Source organism: Pochonia chlamydosporia, chromosome 3, assembly GCF_001653235.2.
Source record: "Pochonia chlamydosporia 170 chromosome 3, whole genome shotgun sequence".
Classification (NCBI taxonomy): Eukaryota; Fungi; Ascomycota; class Sordariomycetes; order Hypocreales; family Clavicipitaceae; genus Pochonia; species Pochonia chlamydosporia.
Window position 1 is genome coordinate 4,743,585 of NC_035792.1, and position 19,637 is coordinate 4,763,221.

At 51.1% G+C, this 19,637-nt stretch overlaps 8 protein-coding genes across 8 annotated transcripts; 4 read left to right on the forward strand and 4 right to left on the reverse strand.

The window, feature by feature from the left end:
- Positions 1-927: 927 nt before the first annotated feature.
- VFPPC_05246 (kinesin heavy chain) lies at positions 928-3,866 on the forward strand (the record flags this gene model as incomplete). The annotated part of the gene is made up of 3 exons (XM_018284473.1): positions 928-1,113; positions 1,151-3,564; positions 3,632-3,866. 3 exons carry the CDS (start codon positions 928-930, stop codon positions 3,864-3,866), a joined length of 2,835 nt encoding a protein of 944 aa, XP_018145979.1.
- Positions 3,867-4,707: 841 nt separating this feature from the next.
- On the reverse strand, positions 4,708-5,903 carry VFPPC_13794 (ubiquitin conjugating enzyme; the record flags this gene model as incomplete). The annotated part of the gene is made up of 2 exons (XM_018291566.1): positions 4,708-5,649; positions 5,781-5,903. The coding sequence occupies 2 exons, from the start codon at positions 5,901-5,903 to the stop codon at positions 4,708-4,710; spliced, it is 1,065 nt and encodes a 354-aa protein (XP_018145980.1).
- Positions 5,904-7,577: 1,674 nt separating this feature from the next.
- VFPPC_05247 (leucine carboxyl methyltransferase superfamily) lies at positions 7,578-8,698 on the forward strand (the record flags this gene model as incomplete). The annotated part of the gene is made up of 2 exons (XM_018284474.1): positions 7,578-7,836; positions 7,896-8,698. 2 exons carry the CDS (start codon positions 7,578-7,580, stop codon positions 8,696-8,698), a joined length of 1,062 nt encoding a protein of 353 aa, XP_018145981.1.
- Positions 8,699-9,213: 515 nt separating this feature from the next.
- Positions 9,214-10,276, forward strand: VFPPC_13795 (SAGA-like transcriptional regulatory complex subunit Spt3; the record flags this gene model as incomplete). Its single annotated transcript, XM_022428893.1, has 4 exons — positions 9,214-9,267; positions 9,316-9,405; positions 9,463-9,866; positions 9,916-10,276. 4 exons carry the CDS (start codon positions 9,214-9,216, stop codon positions 10,274-10,276), a joined length of 909 nt encoding a protein of 302 aa, XP_022284524.1.
- Positions 10,277-10,494: 218 nt separating this feature from the next.
- Positions 10,495-14,068, reverse strand: VFPPC_05248 (malate transporter, aliminium toerance; the record flags this gene model as incomplete). The annotated part of the gene is made up of 2 exons (XM_018284475.1): positions 10,495-11,675; positions 11,731-14,068. The coding sequence occupies 2 exons, from the start codon at positions 14,066-14,068 to the stop codon at positions 10,495-10,497; spliced, it is 3,519 nt and encodes a 1,172-aa protein (XP_018145983.1).
- An 848-nt stretch (positions 14,069-14,916) lies between these two features.
- On the forward strand, positions 14,917-15,397 carry VFPPC_05249 (ap-2 complex subunit sigma; the record flags this gene model as incomplete). The annotated part of the gene is made up of 2 exons (XM_018284476.1): positions 14,917-14,948; positions 14,998-15,397. The coding sequence occupies 2 exons, from the start codon at positions 14,917-14,919 to the stop codon at positions 15,395-15,397; spliced, it is 432 nt and encodes a 143-aa protein (XP_018145984.1).
- Positions 15,398-15,668: 271 nt separating this feature from the next.
- Positions 15,669-17,802, reverse strand: VFPPC_05250 (Acyl-CoA N-acyltransferase; the record flags this gene model as incomplete). Its single annotated transcript, XM_018284477.1, has 3 exons — positions 15,669-16,574; positions 16,622-17,073; positions 17,127-17,802. The coding sequence occupies 3 exons, from the start codon at positions 17,800-17,802 to the stop codon at positions 15,669-15,671; spliced, it is 2,034 nt and encodes a 677-aa protein (XP_018145985.1).
- Positions 17,803-18,224: 422 nt separating this feature from the next.
- VFPPC_05251 (increased sodium tolerance protein 1) lies at positions 18,225-19,127 on the reverse strand (the record flags this gene model as incomplete). The annotated part of the gene is made up of 1 exon (XM_018284478.1): positions 18,225-19,127. The coding sequence occupies one exon, from the start codon at positions 19,125-19,127 to the stop codon at positions 18,225-18,227; it is 903 nt and encodes a 300-aa protein (XP_018145986.1).
- Positions 19,128-19,637: the final 510 nt, after the last annotated feature.

A 19,637-nucleotide genomic window follows, 5' to 3' on the forward strand; every position in this document is an offset into this window, starting at 1 on the left:
TTGACGCCGTTCTGTGTTGACGCTTCAATGAGCCACTCATGATGGGATTGGCATAACATAAGTCTGAAAGACATGCTGTACATGGCAATTTCTAGAAAAGAGTTGAAATCAGACGCTTATAAAAAATGATTGAATTTCATTGGAATCTTCTATGCGCCGTAAATTGCATGAACTTGGCATGCCATTAACCTGTTAAAGTTGTAGTCGAAGTTGAATTTGAAGTGGGCCTTTGCGTTCCATGCAAACGAGCCTCGCCATTGTCCCGTTGTTTCTCTTTGTCGCGACGAGGTAAATAGGCGAGACTCTCCATATCTTCGCTCATGTTTGACTAGAAACCATTTATCGTTATTGATATTCGTCACCCGAAGGGTTGACGATTCTGGATTTGTTTGCAGCAAGATGACTACTCACCCACAGAGATGAATGACATGCTATTCACTTCACCCGAGAATTAAGGCGGCGCCGGCGCTAAACCACATCAGACGACGCCATAGTGGCCTCCCGCCCAGGTACGTAACTTGAACAAGCCAAGCACTTGTCCTGCCGACTGCCACGAAGCGCGTCCCTCCAGTCATCAGTGAGCGACATGGAGACTGGACCAGATCAAGCCAGACCCTAAACTTGCCTTGCCTTGCCTTGTGTCTGGATCTAACCGCCAGAGCAGCCCGGTCTTTTTGTTTTTGTTTGGCTTTTGCACTGCAGAGACAGTTGTGCTTTTGTTTAGGACCATCGATCTCTTTTTTTTTGGTTCGTGCTACCTACACAGTCACTGACTTTCTTTTGGAGGCTGCATTGTCGACTTGGTTGGGCCGCTCGGTGCCTTTCGCGCGTTGCCTGTGCCCACCGCCCCTGACCTCGATCGACTCCAACACTGAGGGGTGCGGTCCATGATAACAACAATACCGCGGCACGAACAACTCCGTCAATATGTCTGCGAATAGCATCAAGGTCGTGGCCCGGTTCCGGCCCCAGAACCGGATCGAGCTGGATTCGGGCGGCAAGCCCATCGTCTCTTTCAGCTCCGAGGAGTCATGTTCGCTCGACGTATGGAACAGCCCCTCCCCTCTGCCATGGCTGCAGTTTGCCGACGACTGCGTCTTGCGCAAATGGCTTGTATGAATGGCATTCGGCTAACAAACAATGTGTTTAGTCAAAGGAGGCCCAGGGATCATTTACTTTCGATAGAGTGTTTGATATGGCATGTAAGCAGCAGGACATCTTCGACTTCTCCATCAGACCTACCGTGGACGACATCTTAAACGGCTACAATGGAACCGTCTTTGCCTATGGCCAGACCGGTGCCGGTAAATCATACACCATGATGGGTACGAATATCGACGACGACGAAGGACGAGGTGTTATTCCGCGAATTGTTGAACAGATCTTTGCTAGCATAATGACGAGCCCAAGCACAATAGAGTATACCGTGCGCGTCAGTTATATGGAAATTTACATGGAGAGAATTCGCGATCTGCTGGCCCCCCAAAACGACAACCTACCCGTTCATGAGGAGAAGAATCGCGGTGTCTACGTCAAGGGTTTGCTTGAAATCTACGTATCGAGTGTGCAGGAGGTCTACGAGGTCATGAGGAGGGGAGGCAACGCTCGAGCTGTGGCCGCCACCAACATGAACCAGGAATCATCACGATCGCATTCGATCTTCGTCATCACCGTCACCCAGAAGAATGTCGAAACCGGCTCGGCGAAGAGCGGTCAGCTCTTCCTGGTGGATTTGGCAGGTAGCGAAAAGGTGGGGAAGACGGGTGCCAGCGGACAGACACTCGAGGAAGCCAAGAAAATCAACAAGAGTTTGAGTGCCTTGGGCATGGTCATCAATGCCTTGACAGACGGCAAATCATCCCACGTTCCGTACCGAGACTCGAAATTGACGCGAATCCTGCAAGAATCTTTGGGCGGTAACAGTCGGACGACGCTCATCATCAACTGCTCTCCAAGTAGTTACAACGATGCCGAGACCCTCAGTACATTGCGATTTGGTACGAGAGCCAAGTCCATCAAGAACAAGGCCAAGGTCAATGCCGAACTCAGTCCTGCTGAGCTCAAGATGTTGCTCAAGAAGGCCCAGGGCCAAGTCACAAACTTTGAGAATTACATTTCTACGCTCGAAGGCGAGATTCAGCTGTGGCGTGCTGGAGAATCTGTTCCCAAGGAAAGATGGGCTCAACCTAGCGATGTTGCCCCAAGAACAGAGCCCAGAACTCCTCGACCCTCAACCCCCTCCAGATTGACGGCTGAGAGTCGATCAGAAACTCCTGTCGCTACCGACCGCGCCTCCACCCCGAGTCTGCCAATGGAAAAGGACGAGCGGGAAGAGTTCTTGCGCCGTGAAAATGAGCTCCAAGATCAGCTGGCTGAAAAGGAATCGCAGGCCACGGCAGCCGAGAAGGCTTTGCGCGAGACGAAAGAAGAAATGACGTATCTCAAGGACCACGACAGCAAACTTGGCAAGGAGAACGAGCGACTAACGACGGAGACGAATGAATTCAAAATGCAGTTTGAGCGTTTGACTTTTGAGAGCAAGGAAGCACAAATTACTATGGATGCCCTGAAGGAGGCTAACTCGGAACTGACGACGGAATTAGACGACGTGAAGCAGCAGCTACTTGATATCAAGATGAATGCCAAGGAGACGGGTGCAGCCTATGACGAGAAAGAAAAGCGGAAGGCCGAGAAGATGGCCAAGATGATGGCCGGCTTTGACCTAGGCGGGGAAGTTTTCTCTGAGAATGAGCGCTCCATTAGTGAAGCCATTCAGCACATTGAGAAATTACATGAGATCAGCTCAGTCGGCAACAACATTGCGCCGGACGAGTTCAACGATCTCCGGGCCAAGCTTGTGGAAACGCAAGGCATTGTCAGACAAGCAGAGTTATCAATGTTTGGCTCGTCATCTAGTGAGATGGACTCTCGAAGGAGGCATGAATTGGAGCAGAAGCTGGAGGCTATGCAGCAGCAGTATGAAGACCTCCTGACCAAGAACCTGAGCGAGAGCGATATCGAAGAAGTAAAGGCCCGCCTAGAGCACGCCTATGGCGACCGACAAACAACTCAGGTGGAGCTTATCGACGAGTTGAAGGCTGATGCAGCCCACAAGGCGGCTGAGAATTCAAGAATGAAGATGTTAATTGAAGACCTCCAGCAACGAGTAAAGACTGGCAATGGAGCTGCTCCCATGACCAACGGCAAGACGATCCAGCAACAAATTGCCGAGTTTGACGTTATGAAGAAGAGCCTTATGCGAGACTTGCAGAACCGCTGCGAGCGTGTTGTTGAGTTGGAGATCTCACTGGATGAGACTCGTGAACAATACAACAATGTGCTACGGTCGTCCAACAACCGGGCACAGCAAAAGAAGATGGCCTTCTTGGAGAGGAACCTTGAGCAGCTCACTCAGGTCCAGCGCCAGCTTGTGGAACAGAACTCTGCTCTTAAGAAAGAGGTTGCTATTGCGGAGCGTAAGCTCATTGCGAGAAACGAGCGCATTCAGAGTCTGGAGAGCTTGCTGCAAGACAGCCAAGAGAAGATGGCAGCCGCCAATCACAAGTATGTAGCCCCTGAACTTTTGCAGCCCGTCATTTTTAACCATGATCACTAACCATTTCCACCGTAGGTTCGAGGTCCAACTTGCCTCTGTGAAGGAGCGCCTCGAGGCAGCCAAGGCCGGCAGCACAAAGGGTCTCAACGCCACCGGCGGCGGCTTCAGCTTCGCCGCTGCCGGCAGCCGCATCGCCAAACCCCTTCGTGGCGGCGGTGGTGATGGCCCCGGCGCGCCCCCCTCGATCCAGTCGTTGCAGAACGAGGCCACCAGCAACAAGCGTAGCAGCTGGTTTTTCAACAAATCGTAACCTTGCACGTAATTTTGCTTTTTGCCAGGGCGTTTACGAGTAGAGATGACGACTAGATTACACACCCAAGACATACCCAACCCCCCTCTCGAGCAAAACGAGCAGTTTATATATTGCAAACAAAGCAGAAAGATGATTCGATTCAATATCCTATTACACGTCTATACGCCCTCCGTTTCTCAACATTGTTGGTATTCTGACTGCCCTTTTTTATGTCATCTATTTTTTTGATCAGACTTCCCCTGTTCGTTGAGTTATTTATCACTTCCAACCCCGTGAGGTCTACAGCCGAGAAAACACAGCACACACATCCCTGCTCCTTTACTCCCGAACTCTACATAGACGAGGTAGCGATGACGATTGGATTTATGATAAAACTGGGCTTTTGAGGAGGAGAACCCTTGTTCGAAGAAGTACAGGGGATGGGAGTTTTTGGTCAAATGGCTGAGACGGGAGGACGAGAGGCACAGTTATGGGGTACTGGGGACTAAACTGGAGTCGTGGATGGCGGTTTATGATTGTAGAGCTCACGTATGAAATCACAAATATGCAAAAATAAAATACTCTGAACAAATTACGGGACTTTGATTAGATGGTCAGGGTAGAGATTGCTCTTTTCATTATCTGCAGAAACTACCAGTGATAAATCCAACTGAAACGCGAGATGCTATGTAAACAAAATGAGAGGACGAGAAAATGTCCAGATATTCGTAATGGAAAGTGCTGTTCCGGTGTCGACTACATCAAATCTAGCCCAAATCTACAACAATCCCAACAAACTAGAGTGGCTATCGTCAATCCAGCTATCTGCAGGTATAACTACCTTTGTAGTGATTGTAATTTAGTGAACTTCCTTGCTGTGCTTGGCGATAAAAACGGCCTGTGGCACAAGAATAGCAGCAAAGAGAATGAGAGCAGCCATGCTCAGACAGAACATCTTGACGTAGAGAATCAAAAGACGGCGCCAAGAAGACTTGCTAAAGGTGGTCCAGGCATCAGAAACAGTGGCATATCCCTTACCACCAACAACCTCGGGCTCAACCTTGCCCTCGAAGGAGCGGTCAAAGGGAATAATGGTGCTCTGTTCAACAGGCAAGAGCGAAGCCTGGACACGAACGAGAATAACGTAGGCGGGGATGACGACAAAGACAGAAGCGGCAATGGTGATGATGGCCACAACGACAGACTTGACGATGAAGCCGGCACCGATGGCGTCCATGTCCATGGGCTCGTTGAAGCCGCCCTTGGGCATCTTAATACCGAGAATGAGTGCCATGATGAGGGGAATAAAACGAGTGACTTCGCTGGCGAACCAGAAAATGGTGACGGCCTTCCAGGTGGCATCGAAAGTGCGTCGGAAAGGCGGCAGGCGAGACCAAAAGTGCAAAGGTGAAGGCTCGGAAATGATGATGTGAACCCAGGCGGTGCTGTACTGAACCAGGGTCAGGGAGGCGAGGAGAGTGGCGACGGGGACGAAGTAGCCGCCAAAAGTGCCGGTGAAGATGCCCATGAGGATAGAGGTGAGGAAGACCTGGGCAAGGTAGCAGAAGAAGCCGCGGAAGTTGGCCTTGATGCCGCCGTTGGCCATGAGGAGGCGGTTGATGGCGCGGAAGGAAGATGTCACTGTTCGAGGCTGGCCGTTGGTGGGCTTGAAGCCGTTGCGAGCGATGCCTTCTTCGCCGTCGGATGCGGATTCGTTGAGCGGAACGGGTTCGTAGGCGGGTGGGTTCTCGTCTTCGACCATGGCAAACACAGGGTACACCATCTTGAAGGTGTATTCGAACTGTTGCGAGGGCACTTGTTAGGACGGGTTGTCCATGTTGTAAAGGAAGACGACGCTGCGTTGCGCCAGTTGTGATGGGCCAACGCAGAGAGGTCGATCGGTTGGTAAAATCATTGACAAGGCCAACTTACAATGAGAAACAGCGGGATCAGGGCCAGAATATCGACGAGAACAACGAGCAGTGCCCAAGCGGGCAGCTCGTAGCCTTTGATATCATCGCCACCGTTGATGGTGCGTTTGGTGAGGAACTGCATGGTGGGCGCGCGGATGCAGGTTGTGTGTCGTCTTAGCCAGTAGAAGACAAGGCGTAAGGGAATAAAACAAAGGAGAGAAAATGGAAAGGAAAATGACAATATTTGAAGGAGAGATTCAAGCCTCAAATAAATGAAGGTCAAGAATTCAGATGATGACGGAACAGTGGAAGCGAGATGGGAGCAGTGCAGGCTGCAGCGGGGCCTGGAACAGTCTTAACTCTTAAGAACTGGGGCTGAGGCAGCTCACCAGACTGTCACCATACATTCACTCATCAGATTCACCAGCCCAGACTCAATGGGGTGAGTGCCGAGTGTCCCGTTGCCAGACACTAAAGACGCTGGCGGACAATGCTATTGACCAGACCATGCAGTCATTGATGTCTTGAACTGCTAGCTTCTGAGCAGAGCCGCAGGCAGCACAGCCCACTTGATGGAACTGGACAGCGTGTTTCCGTCCTTCTCTTCACTTCCACATCGGCCGTTTCCTAATGCGTTGGCCTGGTCTGTCAGAAGGATGCAAGCCAAGGCCCTCCGTCCATGTTCCCTGCACAAGACTTTTCCAACTTGCGTTCACTCCGAAGCAGCTCTGGAGCTCTGATGCCCAACGAATTGTCAGCTTCATGGTGGTTGTTCGCGCCACCCTGATCCAGAGTGTAGACTGTGTTTCGCGCCATTCAACCTGTTACAAGGGTGATACGAGCCGCTTCGGCCTCGCTCCGTCGCGGTTCTCCATACCAAGATCGGTGTCCCGAGGATGAGCTGGCCATGAGTGAGCAGCGCATTTCTCTTTTTCTTTCCTGGTAGTGGCGGCCAAGGAACTACGTATTCTAGGCCATCGTGAGCATCTTGCCTTCCGCTCGAGTGGCGACTTGACTGTTTTCCGGGTGAGGTAGCCGCCAGCATTATCTCTCAAGACTTGGATGGATGTTGAGAGTGCTTACGCGCGTCGTTGTCCTTACCGCCTTTGGCGCATGGCTTGACGACTAATAGCAAGGGTCTTTATCCATCAGTTGTGCTCCGCACACAAAGAATGCGGCATGTAATTCAACGAAAGGCTGGAAAGAAAGGTGTCTATTCGTTTGGCGCAAAATGCAATAATCTCATCGGCAGTCGGAGCTGAAGATTTCGTTAGTCGTCGTCTTGACGTCAAGAAATATGGAGTCGTAATCGAAGGCTGACCATTGTTGTGCGTAGTTGCTGAGTGTGTTTGCCAACGTCTCATACTAAGCAACTATTGTTAGAAAGAAGTTGAGTTCTCCATGTGCCGGTCTCTTGCAGCAACCGGTGGTTGGCAATAGCATGACCTGTCAAGTGTCAAGATATTTCACCCACAACCAGGCATAGTCTTGCCAAAGTAGTAAAATTGAATTCAATCAAATTGAAGTCAGATTGCAACCTGCAAGCAGGCTGAGCTCACAGTCAGTCAGTCTCTTCGTCCTTGTAAAGTTGCCATTCAATCGGTGGTCGCTCCTGCCTACACAGTCGTGGAACCCCGCTGTGCCTGGAGTCAGAAAAGAGGCACCCACATGCAGCAGGTACATCAAGCTCACCACAAAGCCATGATGTCGATGGTGGGGCATCACTTGAGCAAGCACTCAACATGACTATCATCCCAACTTGAGTTTCGGAGTAGAGCAAATAATAAAAGCTGCCACCCCCTCTTCATTTCGTCACATGGCAGCTCCATCTATCCCCAATCTCCTCAGTCTGAGGGGCAGCAGCCGCGGAGGAGGCCGTGGAGGCAGAGGCAGAAGGCAAGGCGGCCCGGCAAATTCATCCAACGGCACATCACCAGATGCCGCTATCCAGGGCACCGATACGGATGCTGCCGTATCACGGCTGAGTGCCGTTGATCTGGGCTATCTGGAAGATCCCTATGCCAGATTATTTGTAAATGGGCCGCCGACAAGACGCCTGCCCATAATAAACCGAGGTCCGTACCAGTTAGTTCTCCTTCTCATCGTGAGTCCGTGTACGCTGATATCACAGTAGGCACTTATATGCGGACCAAGTCCCTAGATGCCATGGTGGACGCCTTTCTCTCGCACAACGGCTCATCCGTAAAGCAAATAATATCCCTTGGTGCCGGAACCGATACCAGACCTTTACACATGCTCCAGAAACCCGGGGCCGAAAACATCATCTATCACGAAGTCGACTTTGAGCCTACATGCCGGCGCAAGTTGACCATCACTCAATCATCACCAGGTCTACGACACATATTCAAAGACGTCAGCATCCACGACGGTGGATCGTGGAGTGCTGAGCCCTCCAGAGGCGGCGAGTACCACTGTCACGCTTTGGATCTCCGCGACATATCCATATCAGTCACTGAGCTACCGTCACCCATCCGCAGTGACATTCCAACCCTTCTCTTGTCCGAATGCTGCCTCTGCTACCTAACACAGCAGGATTCTGAAAACGTTTTACAATTCTTCAGTTCCAAGATACATCATCTGGCCGCCTTGCTGTATGAGCCCATGCCATTGCAAGACGCATTCGGTGAGATGATGATTTCCAATTTGAGAGCCCGGCATATCAATATGCCGTCGTTGGAAAAGTACAAAGACCAGCACGCACAACTGTCAAGATTACGAGAATCCGGGTTCGACAGCGTCGGCCATGCTACGATTGAAAATACCTGGGATAAATGGGTTGACGATAAAGAGAGGGAGAGAGTGGATCGCCTGGAAGGTCTGGATGAGGTTGAGGAGTGGAAGCTGCTGGCGGCGCATTACGTAGTCGTTTGGGGGGCAAGAGGAGCGACATTTGGCCCTTTAGGTGATAGGACTTGATTAGCGCAACTTTGCATGAATTACAAAAGTTGCCCAAGTGTAAAGAACACAGTCTGTGACTAAAAAGCTAAGATCAAAGTCTGTCGTCAAGGTGCCTTAAGAGTGGGTCACGTGGTATCATGAAATGGTGCGCCCTGTGCCAAGATCGCGACGACTTACCCATCATCTCGATTCTTGAAAGCGCAACTCATCGCCAACAACACATAACTCGCTTATTCTTGGATACCCGGTTCAACTAACTACTCAGAAGCTCTTATTTTGCTGCGAATATTCCCCCCTATCCTTTCCGCCAACCTACCTCGGCACATCATCGCACATATCCTAATCTCACTCTCACTTCATCATCTCAGTGAGCGTTGCGCACGCCTCAATCAGCTTGGATCATCGTGTAAACATCATAATTCATAGTAAAATCGATACGCGATCACGAATTCATCATCCATCAGCCGTGGGAGGGGGAAGTGTTGAGAATTTCACCCATTCAATTCCTGCTCTCACTCAAGTGAGCCGCAAACATGGCCGACTCCAAAGATAACAAGGCGTACAAATATCGCCAAGAAATCAGCCAGGTACGCACTCCTCTGAAACTCCAAGCGAACACTCACTAACCCCAACAGATGATGTACGTCTCTGGCGAAACTGGCGAACCATCCGTCGAAACCACCAGCATCATAGAAGACATTGTCCGACAACAAGTCATAGAACTAGTAAAACCAACCCCCAAGCCAACTCACATCTCCCAAAACACTCACTAACAAACCCAGCTCCGCAACTGCACAGAGCTCGCCTCCCGGCGCGGCTCCAAATCCATATCCACAAACGACCTCATCTTCCAAATCCGCCACGACCAAGCCAAAGTCAGCCGCCTCCGCACCTTCCTCTCGTGGAAAGACGTGCGCAAAAACGTCAAAGACTCCGAAGACAAGGGCGCGGACGCGGACCTCGCAGGCGGCGACGACGCCGTCGTCCCCGGCGGGCCCGTCGACGAAGCCGCCAAGAAGAACAAAAAGGCCAAGGTCGGACTGCCCTGGGAGCCCGCGTCCTTCTACTCCGTCGAAGTGCCGGAGCGGGACGACGAAGAGGACGAGGAGGAAGAGGAGATGAACTACATTACGCTCCAGCGGCTTAGGAAGGCTGACGAGCGGACCAAGGCCATGACCAAGGAGGAGTACGTGACGTGGTCGGAGTATCGGCAGGCGTCGTTTACGTGGAGGAAGGGAGCGGTTCAGGGAGTGGGCGGGGTTTGGCATCGTCACGGACAGCAAGCCGTCGGACGACATTGTTGATATACTGGGGTTTCTGACGTTTGAGATGGTCGCCACGCTGACGGAGGTGGCGCTCAAGGTCAAGGAGCAGGAGGACATGGCGAGGGCGCAGAGCGGCGCGGACAATGCGGGCACGAAGAAGAGGAAGATGCAGCTGGGGGGACTGTTTGATCCGCCGAGTGAGGGAAAGACGCCTGTTGAGCCGAGACACGTCCAGGAGGCGTTTAGACGGTTCCAGCAGCGGCCTAAGAAGACGAGGGCGATGCTGAATGGCACAAAGATTGTGCAGAAGACGCCTCTTAATATTATTTAAGAGGCATGGCTGGTTAAGATCGACTTGTGTTTTTGGACTGCTACTTTTTGGCAAATGGCGTTGGTTAGATCTGGAGTTTGGATTGAATGTGGGAAATGGAAGGACATTGGCGTTGGAGCAACTTGGATATACTGTCTGGCATGTGTAAATCGGTGCAAACATAACAATACTCAGTGTAGGAATATACCTGACGCGTCTATATATTTGATGGCTGCTTGCTATCTCTTGTGACCAACGGTGAAGCCTCGCCTCCTTACCAATGTATTGTCTCTCATTAATCTCGTTCCAACTCGCTGTAGACTTCTTGGTATGCCTTCGTTCTCATCTTCCACTTCGGTATCAGGGGCTGCTTCGCCATCCATTTGGCCATACCCAAACGCTGTTGTCTTCACTCGTCTCATATGCCTGCCTGTTTCTATGTCATCAGACACAATGGTTCCATTATCGTCATGCTCGCCACCTCCCTGGCCAGAAACATTTGACTTTTCCGTTCGAACTCGTTCCAAATCCTCATCCTGTTCAGTCTCCAGCTGTCGAATGTACTGTCGGTACTGCGGCCTCTCTAGCATACCGCTTCGAAAGGCGTTGACGCCTACCAGCAATTTGACCAACTCCACCAGCTCTTCGAGATACTCAATAATCTCCATTTGACCCGCGGTGCTGGCATTCCAAGATAGAAACTTGTGTTGAGTTATCAGGCTTGCAGTCTCCTCATCCAAGTTGGATCCGCGACGATGGTACTTAAGCATGCTTGGTCGCGGCCCCTTTGGACTCTGTGCTATCAACAGCTGTCTGATGCGATTAATGAGTCTCAGCTGGGCTAGGCGAGCTGAAGGAATGAATTGGGGAAGCGGAAGCCACGTAGTAAGCGCCTCATTTACTGAAAATAATATTAGAGTACTACTGGCCGCGACATTTCTCCTGTGAGTGTGTACTTTCGGATTCAGGTCCTCCAAAATGGATGATCCGTACACTTTTCGCAGTTGCACCACGTTGTCCATCCGATCGATGATTTGGTGTAGAACGTATATAATTTCCTTGTATATCGGCGCCAGCGGCTTAAAGCTGCCTTTCAGACGTGGTTCAGTGAGACAAAATGGCAAGAAGGTCTCTGCAGCCGCCAATGCCCCCTGAGCCTTGTCGCGAGAATGAATAAACCGGCTTAAAAGCTTCGGAGATCGGAAATTCGGCCGCTCTGGGTCATCAATGCCAACGGCCACTGCGGCCTGCATCTTCTGAACTTGGCGTACTGCTGCCGATAGTGACTCCACCAACCGGTCTCTGGCTCGTACGGGAAAGATGATGGTTTCAACTGCCATTGCAACGAGACCACCGACAAGAAACGCGACCAGTCGCTTGTAGAATACCTCAGAGGCCGCTGTAGTCGTATTGATCGCAGCTGAAAGATGGTCAGTTTGCTATCTATGTTGTGATATTGGAAAGTCAAGACATACCTAATGCCACAACTGCCAGTGACACGATTGAAATCATCCCGGCCTTGACATACTTGGTTGCGAGCTGGACGTATACAGAAGGAACTATACCAAAAAGGAGAATAAACACAGCTGCAACGCGGTTATGTTGTCCAATTTCCACCGAAAGATATCCAACAAGACAACCAAATATGACGCCGAAGAGTCGAACGGCAAAAACAAACAGGGACGTTCCAATGGCAACCTCAAATACAAGAATAAGCTGCATCGGAGCCCAGACACCCTTCACCTGGCTGTACCATGCGTTCCAAGAAGCGACAAAGGCTGGCCAAGTAACCAAAAATACGGCAATTGCAAGCTTCAGCGCGTACTCGACATCGTCGGAACGCTGCACCCATTCCATGGCGTCTGCCATTGCTGCTCGAACCTTGACACTGAGGCCACCTGGGGAGGGCCTGATGCTCCGAAGTTTTGGTTGTCTCGGCAAGTCTGATTTCTCTGTAGCTTTGTGGCCATTGGTATCCACAGGAGATGATTCTTCATCCTTAGTCATAGGTGGACTTTCGTTGTCCATGTCGACCGCCTCTTCGCTGTCCTTCGTGGACGAGGTTTGGGCTCCCTGGCGTGCCGCCTGCTTTGCTCTCTCGGGGAGAACCATGGCATCGGCTTCACCACCGGTTGTTAGCCATTTCCGGATATTTCTATACTGAGGAACCCAGACACGGAATTTATTGTGGCGTCTTTGCCTTTTCTCGACAAGCGTTCTTGCATGTTGAAGCATCTGCATGATCTGGACTGCCGAGTCACGAAATGCAAGGATGAATGAAGACACAAGAAAGGTCTCCATACGTGGCATAAAGTCTACCGCCTGCCCTGATTCATCCAGCACGGCTTGCTTGAGTGCTTCAGCAGAGCCGGCATCAAAAGTGGCGAGAGCTGCTGAAAACTCGTCGATTCGCAAATCAATTTCTTCCAGACGAATGCCCTTTGGCGTGGCCGCTCCAGAGGGCAATTTTGGGACGTCAAAGCAATAGGCAAGGCAAGCTATGAGTAAATCCACGGCTTGCTTCATGCAGCTTTGAAAATCTTGCACTGGGAGCCGAATTCGTCGAAGAGTCGTTTCAAGGAGCTGGCAACTACCAGCTTCAATTTCTCTCACCGGTTTGACGCTTTCCACCTGCTCTTTGTGGTCGGCCTGTCTCTGCCCTCTGGGATTGATAGGCTGGGTTCGTTGTGCAATTCCTGTTTGTAGATTCGGTGTCACAGATACTTGCTGTTCTTTATAGTCTGGCAAGTCTTCGAGAAGCTCCTCATTGCCAACAAGCACAAACTTGTTTTCACATGCGCCGATGAGCGTAACAATATTCTGTACAAGACCAGTCATGTACCGTACACTGATTGGCTTCATTGCGACTGGGGGAAGGGCTGACATGGAAATCTCGAAATTGACTTCATCTTGAGCGGCTTTGCAACGAGAGAGCTGCATGCGTAACCTCGACTTTTGGCCGGATAGAAAGGCCATTGTGGTCAGATGGATTGGCGTCGTTGAAGGGGCTGCGAAAGCCTGTCCTTTACGAAATGGATTCGGAAAATCTGCAAAGAAGCTGCGAACATGTGATGTGGTCTTCCGTTTGACTCGATTGACAGTACTGCTGCTCTTATTCGTAGAAGTAGCCGCGAGGGCGTGCGAATTGTTGGTTTTTGTCTCGGGAGCATCACCACCAGGCGTGATAAACCAATGAGTTGTTCTTGTCAAGGTATCCACGGTACCTGATAAAGTCTCAATTGCAGACGAGCCAAGGTAACTGCTTGATAGCTCCGGGAATATAGACAAATTGACAACGATTAACACGCCGCCTCCGAGTAAAATGGGAATATATATGTTGGTAAATAACGATGTCGTGGAATTACTCGGTAGCTGGACCGTAAGCAACGCAGCAACAAGAAGAAACAACACAAAATTGAAGAGCCTAGGACTCACGGATCTCACGAATCCGTGGATCAAAACAAGAACCAAAAGAAATAAAGCGCGGATGGTATATGCTGCCGGCGCATTGCTATCCTCCACAAGGCTTGACAAGTACAACCCGAGCAGTGACCAAGACAAGCCCAGGATGGACCCGAAAAGGATCATGAGAAGAGCCTCGATCATGAGACCCATGCGTTGTCCAGGGTGAGCAAACACGGTAACCATGGGTATCAAGAAAGTCGAGGTCGCTTTGAAGTGAGGAAGGATGGCGATGATGATGGCTATGGTGCAGGCGATGGAATACTTGAGGATGCGCTGCCACAAAGCATTGGTTTGCCAATCGCCCCAAAGAACCGTGATCAGCCTCCTGAGGGGGTTTGAGGCCGCCATATTGTGTGAATGGGTGAGCCGAATCCCATTGCAACAGTCACTGAGAGCCGCCGAAAATTTCGAGGTTGCAGAGACGGATGAGGTTCCCCTAGCGTGCACTTCAAATTGCAGCTTTACTCGGCTTGCTATAAGAAAATTGATTCTAACGAAGTCGAGAGCAAGGAAGACCAGTTTGCATATTGGGATCAAAGCCACTTATACAATCCCGTCTCTGGAGCGAAAGATCAAGATGTTGGTGCGATCGACAATGTGAAATGAGGTCATTGTGCTGAGGATGAAGGGTCACGGGAATGGCGGCAACTGACTTGACATTAATTAGCCTTGGCTTGCCGGTGAGGATGGGGCCGTTTGAGGGAAGGAGCAAACAACACCCCACCTTAAGTTAGGACGATGGAACATTGAAACATTGAAACAAATAATTCAACTACTTTAGGACAAAGAAGAGATCTGGTTGTCTTGGCATAATGCATTCCAATGCCGCCTTCCATGCTGTACATCTGGTCGTTTAGACCGTCAATTTGACCTCTTCAAACGTATTCGGTAGCAAACTATATTTTGCGCCAGCTCATCACCACACCATAGATGTGCATTATAAGACCACAACCCATATAAAGGAAAGAGCATTAAATATCGTGCTACTCAATTAAAAATCCTACGTCCTGTTTCCTTTAATATTGTAGAAACCAAACTGTTCAAATCAAAGTAAACCAATCTACCCACCATATCAACCCCGCTAGACCACATACATACAAACCCACATCCACTTCACCACCAAGCTCCAACCCATCATCCATCATCCATCCACCTCAACCTCCCAAAATTCGACGACGACGACGACGACCACCGCCATGCTCTCCTTCATCCTCATCCAAAACCGGCAGTTCGTCACCCCTTCCCCCATCCCCTCCCCACACTAACAAACCTCCCAGGGGCAAAACCCGCCTCGCAAAATGGTACGCCCCCTACAGCGACGACCAAAAGATCAAGCTCAAAGGCGAAGTGCACCGGCTCGTCGCCCCCCGCGACCAGAAATACCAATCCAACTTCGTCGAGTTCCGCAACAACAAGATCGTCTACCGCCGCTACGCGGGGCTCTTCTTCTGCGCGTGCGTCGACACCAACGACAACGAGCTGGCGTACCTCGAGGCGATCCACTTCTTCGTCGAGGTGCTGGATGCGTTCTTCGGAAACGTGTGCGAGCTGGACCTCGTGTTTAACTTTTACAAGGTGTATGCGATTCTGGATGAGGTGTTTCTGGCGGGGGAGATTGAGGAGACGAGTAAGCAGGTTGTTTTGACGAGGCTGGAACATCTGGATAAATTGGAGTGATGGGGGCATTTTTCCAGCTGGGCTAGGGGGGACGCTGGTTATGGTCTGGTTGGGGTAATGTTGGGCGGCTTACTGATTTGTTGGCATATTCATGAGCATTGTTGCAGTGGGTTATATGGAGTTTGGCGTTTGGACGGAACAACCGGGATACCATGGATGACATTAAGGGGCGGTTGTTTGGCTATTGAAAGTCAATCTTATTCATTCGAGGTTTTAATGCGTCTGATATTCTTTAACTACAGTGATTTACATACACCTCTTGGGCGATTGGTCATGTTCCCTTGGCCTCCCTCGACTCCGCCTCCGGCGAAACACTACCACCAAACCATCTCAGCCAACGGCAGCCAAGGGCTTCCATATTCTCCTTCACTGCTCTATCGTTACCGCCATCCCTCTCCAGCTTGACTTTAGCGACATAGGTGGCTATATCGTCAGCCTGGCGCGACTTGTCTGCGAGAGATTGGCCGCCATCGTCACCAGTATATTGGATAGACTGGCCGCTATCGTTGCTTCCGCCACAGCCCTCCCCCGTAAAAGGAGGATCGCTAGGTGTTACTTTCTTGTCTACCTTGGCGTCGACACCATCGCCGTCAAAGACAACCGTCTCTCGGCCCCTAGCTACAGTGGAGTGATCGATAAACTCGTCATCCGTCTGTACCTCGTCAGCAAATAACTGAGCCTCTTTATCGAACTTGGAATGGGGTTCGATAATATCACGGCTATTCTGCCACAGCTCCATTGCAGTTTTTCGAGCCTCTTGAGTGGTATGTTCCCACTGCTGACTCGGAGACTGTTCAAGTGCAGTTGGGCAACGGCCGATCTGACCAACAGTCTCTGCCGACACTTCAACCGTATAAGAGCTTCCTGACTGTGGTTCCGCAAGAGAGCTTTCATCTTTGCTCCCTCGGTCTGAAGCTGTCACACTGGCGATGAGGGACGGAAGATTACTCTCGTCCACCACTTCACCCTCTTCCAAATCCAGCCTCGGCCTCTTCGCAACGGGGTCATAATCTACGCAAATGAGGTCGTCAGGCGGAGCCTTAGTACCGAGATTACGTTTGAGAGCATGCCCAAGTCTGGTAAGAAAGTCGTCCGCCTGGTGATGAGCAACTTCATCTCTCTCGCTGCGGGATCTCTTTTCAACCTTTTTCTCACCGTCAAGGGCGCCACGTTTATCCTGACAAATGTTAGGTAATGAACCCAGAATGAATCATTGATACTCACCTCCTCCTCCCAAGGAGACAAGCGGCCAGGTTCGCGGACGGAGCCACCTAGTTGGTAGCTCCTCTCGGACTCAACACTCGCCCAAGAGCGAGATACTGGCGCCGAGCTGGGCCAGTCAGCACAACGCGGGAAAACAACCGGGTCTGCCTTTGTAGTTCCTATCGGCCGACACAAATCATCGTCGCCGGCCGAGAGGATTCGACTGGATGGGATATAGTTCCTCAAGGCTTCCGCTGGATGGACAACGGCGGGAGCAAAATGCCGTGGCTGCGCTGCAATAGCATGTTCATCCTTCCAATTTTTCTGCTCTCCAGAACTATTGGACTGATGAAACTGACAATCCCACACATAGTGGGATCCATACTCTCCACAGATATTGCAAATATATCTTGGATGTGGAGGAGGATCCCAAGACGGGTCATCCCTTGTGGGACAGTCGGAGATGGCATGACCTAGGGCAAGCTAATTAGCAGGAAAGTCGCGTTGGGAAGAGGCAAAATCTCACCTGTGGCCCTGCATCTCCGACACATGCCATTCTCAAGAGGCTTCGGAGCTTCAGAATGCTCCAAAGTTCTCGGTTCGACGGATGGCGTCCCCGTTGGATGTCCCAAGTCAGCCGCTTGGGTACCACGCTGCTTTGATGGTAGACTTTGGCTACTTTCCCCAGTGACAGATGCAGTTGTTTGCTTGAAGAACCCACTGTTGTCAAGAGGAGGAGGAGGAGGGTTCGCCGTACTGCTTCTCGAGGAGCCTCCCGAGCCTCCGGTCTGCTGAGGACGCTTGCCTCCCTTTTTGTCGTAGTAATCCTTGATCGAATTATATACCCTTCTCAATAATGCAGTATCCTTATGAGTGAGAGCACCATGATAGTACTGAGGATCGTGAAGAGAATCCCCCCACGTATCCATGACCCCCTGTCCACTACACCGGAGTTCTGCCAAGTTGGAGCACCATTCCTTGATGGGGAGTGCCGAGAATTCCACATAGAAAGCTCTACTTTGAAGCCACAGGGTGTATAAAGACATTACATTCTGTCTGCTGAGCTTGTGATCGACCTTAGTGACTCGCGTACGGAGCGTGTCGAATCTCATCTCGCCGAGGTAATACAAAGAATGGATTCGAAGGTGGTTCAGCCCGACGACGACTGCAAAGTTGTGCACGATTTGCTGTAGAGTGTCCATTACGATGAGGGTTTGTGACTTGTGGTTGAAATAACGGAGTCGAGAATGAAGAATGGACAAGTTGCCAGCTCACGGAGGGTAATAACACACAACAAAACGAATAGAACAGGTGCAGGTTTAGTACACAAGGCAAAAAAAGAAAATCCTGAAAGTAGATGGCACTGAGAAGCGAGGAGGCAGTTTTTGTTTTCTCTAGTGCTCGTGGAAACAGCCGGCTGCCAGTTGGCATACAGTCATGGCAGCTGCAGCAGACATCCCAGTGCCATCCTCCAATCTCTACACTCCAGGCATTTAGAAAGCGGAGGGCATAAAGACCAGATACTCCAGCACAAAACAACATTGAAAGCAAACCTCAATTCAATTAAACGCTGTCAACAATGCATCTTTCGGTATTTCCCAGCCAATCCACCAGAACCCATCCATCACCTCTTCTTCAGCGCCGCAAACCTCCTCTCCAAATCACTTATATCCGGCACCGCCCCCTCGGGCTCCTTCCTAGCCACCGCCTCCATCTTCTTATTCGGCTTCAACTCGACCGACCCCAGCGTAACCTTTGGATGCACATTCTCCGTCGTCCTCCTCGGCGGCGTAACCGTCACAGGACTCCTCGGCCCCGCAAACCCCTGCGGCGGCGTCGCCCTATTCAACTCCTCCTCCCCCCTGGACAGCTTCCTCCCCGTAGTCAAGGGCTCCGCCAAAACCTTCTGCCCACCCGACGGGTCATCTTCGTCATTATCATCAAAATCGTCGATCAGATCCGGCGGGGGTGTGACCTTGGCCCTCTTCGGCCAATCCACTCCGTATGCTCGCGCAATCTCCTCCAGGTAGCCTTGCACGAGCTCCTGCTTCGGCGGCTCGACGCTCAGCTTCCTGACAACCTTTTCATTCACCTTGCCGTCTGTGTTCTCCATGGCAGCGAGGACAAACTCCTTGCCGTACTTTTCTCCGAGGAGCTGCCTCACCGTTGCGAGCTCCTTGATTTCAGTCTTGGGCGCCGCGTAGATGATGCTCTTGATGGCCTCTTCCAGACCGGGATCACACACCGGGCCTTCCAGTAATCCAGCGCGGGCGAGTAGTAGTTCGCAGTAGAGCTCCAGCATCTCGTGGAGCTCGGTTGTGATGTCTGATCGGATGATGTTCTCGACACGGATCGTCGCGGAATCGATCTTGCCGGCTTCGAGGAGCTGGGCCATTGCCCGCTGCTGTGTCTTGCCAATTTGTTCATCGCGCTGCTGGACCATTCGTAAGCGCGCGATTGCGAGCTTGAGCTGGACCTTTAGTTTGGTCTGAGGTGTGTCGCAAGAGGATGCGCTGGTTAGCTTCATGATCTCAAGATGCACTTGACGCTGTTGCGTCACTGACGGCTATGGCGGGGTTGTGTCAAGTCAAGGCAAATCAAGTTGGATCTCACCAGGTATGACTGCGCCGGAGGCATGGCGGGCGACTTGGATAGATGATATAGCTCGAGAAGGGTATCTGGTTCACCACTTGCCTGATGCAAGGGAGTGGTGAAGAAAGAAGCTGCCTAGAATTACGTATGTACGGAAGAGGTTGGACAAGGCTGATGTTGGCCGCATTCCCGGTGCCTACAATCGATAAATGCCAAATTGAGCGATCAAGTGCTGCGGGTGAGCTCATTGCGGGGCGGCGACTGAGCTCTGCCCCACCAGACACATGCAGTCAACTCTGGCACAGAAAACTCAACCCAACTGGTCTGGTAGACAATTTGATGGGCCGGATTTCTGCAACCAAGAGATGCTGCATCAAAACAAATCTTTCAGTTGTAACCCATTCCCACTCGCAACATCATGCATCGAATATTTCATGTTTTACTT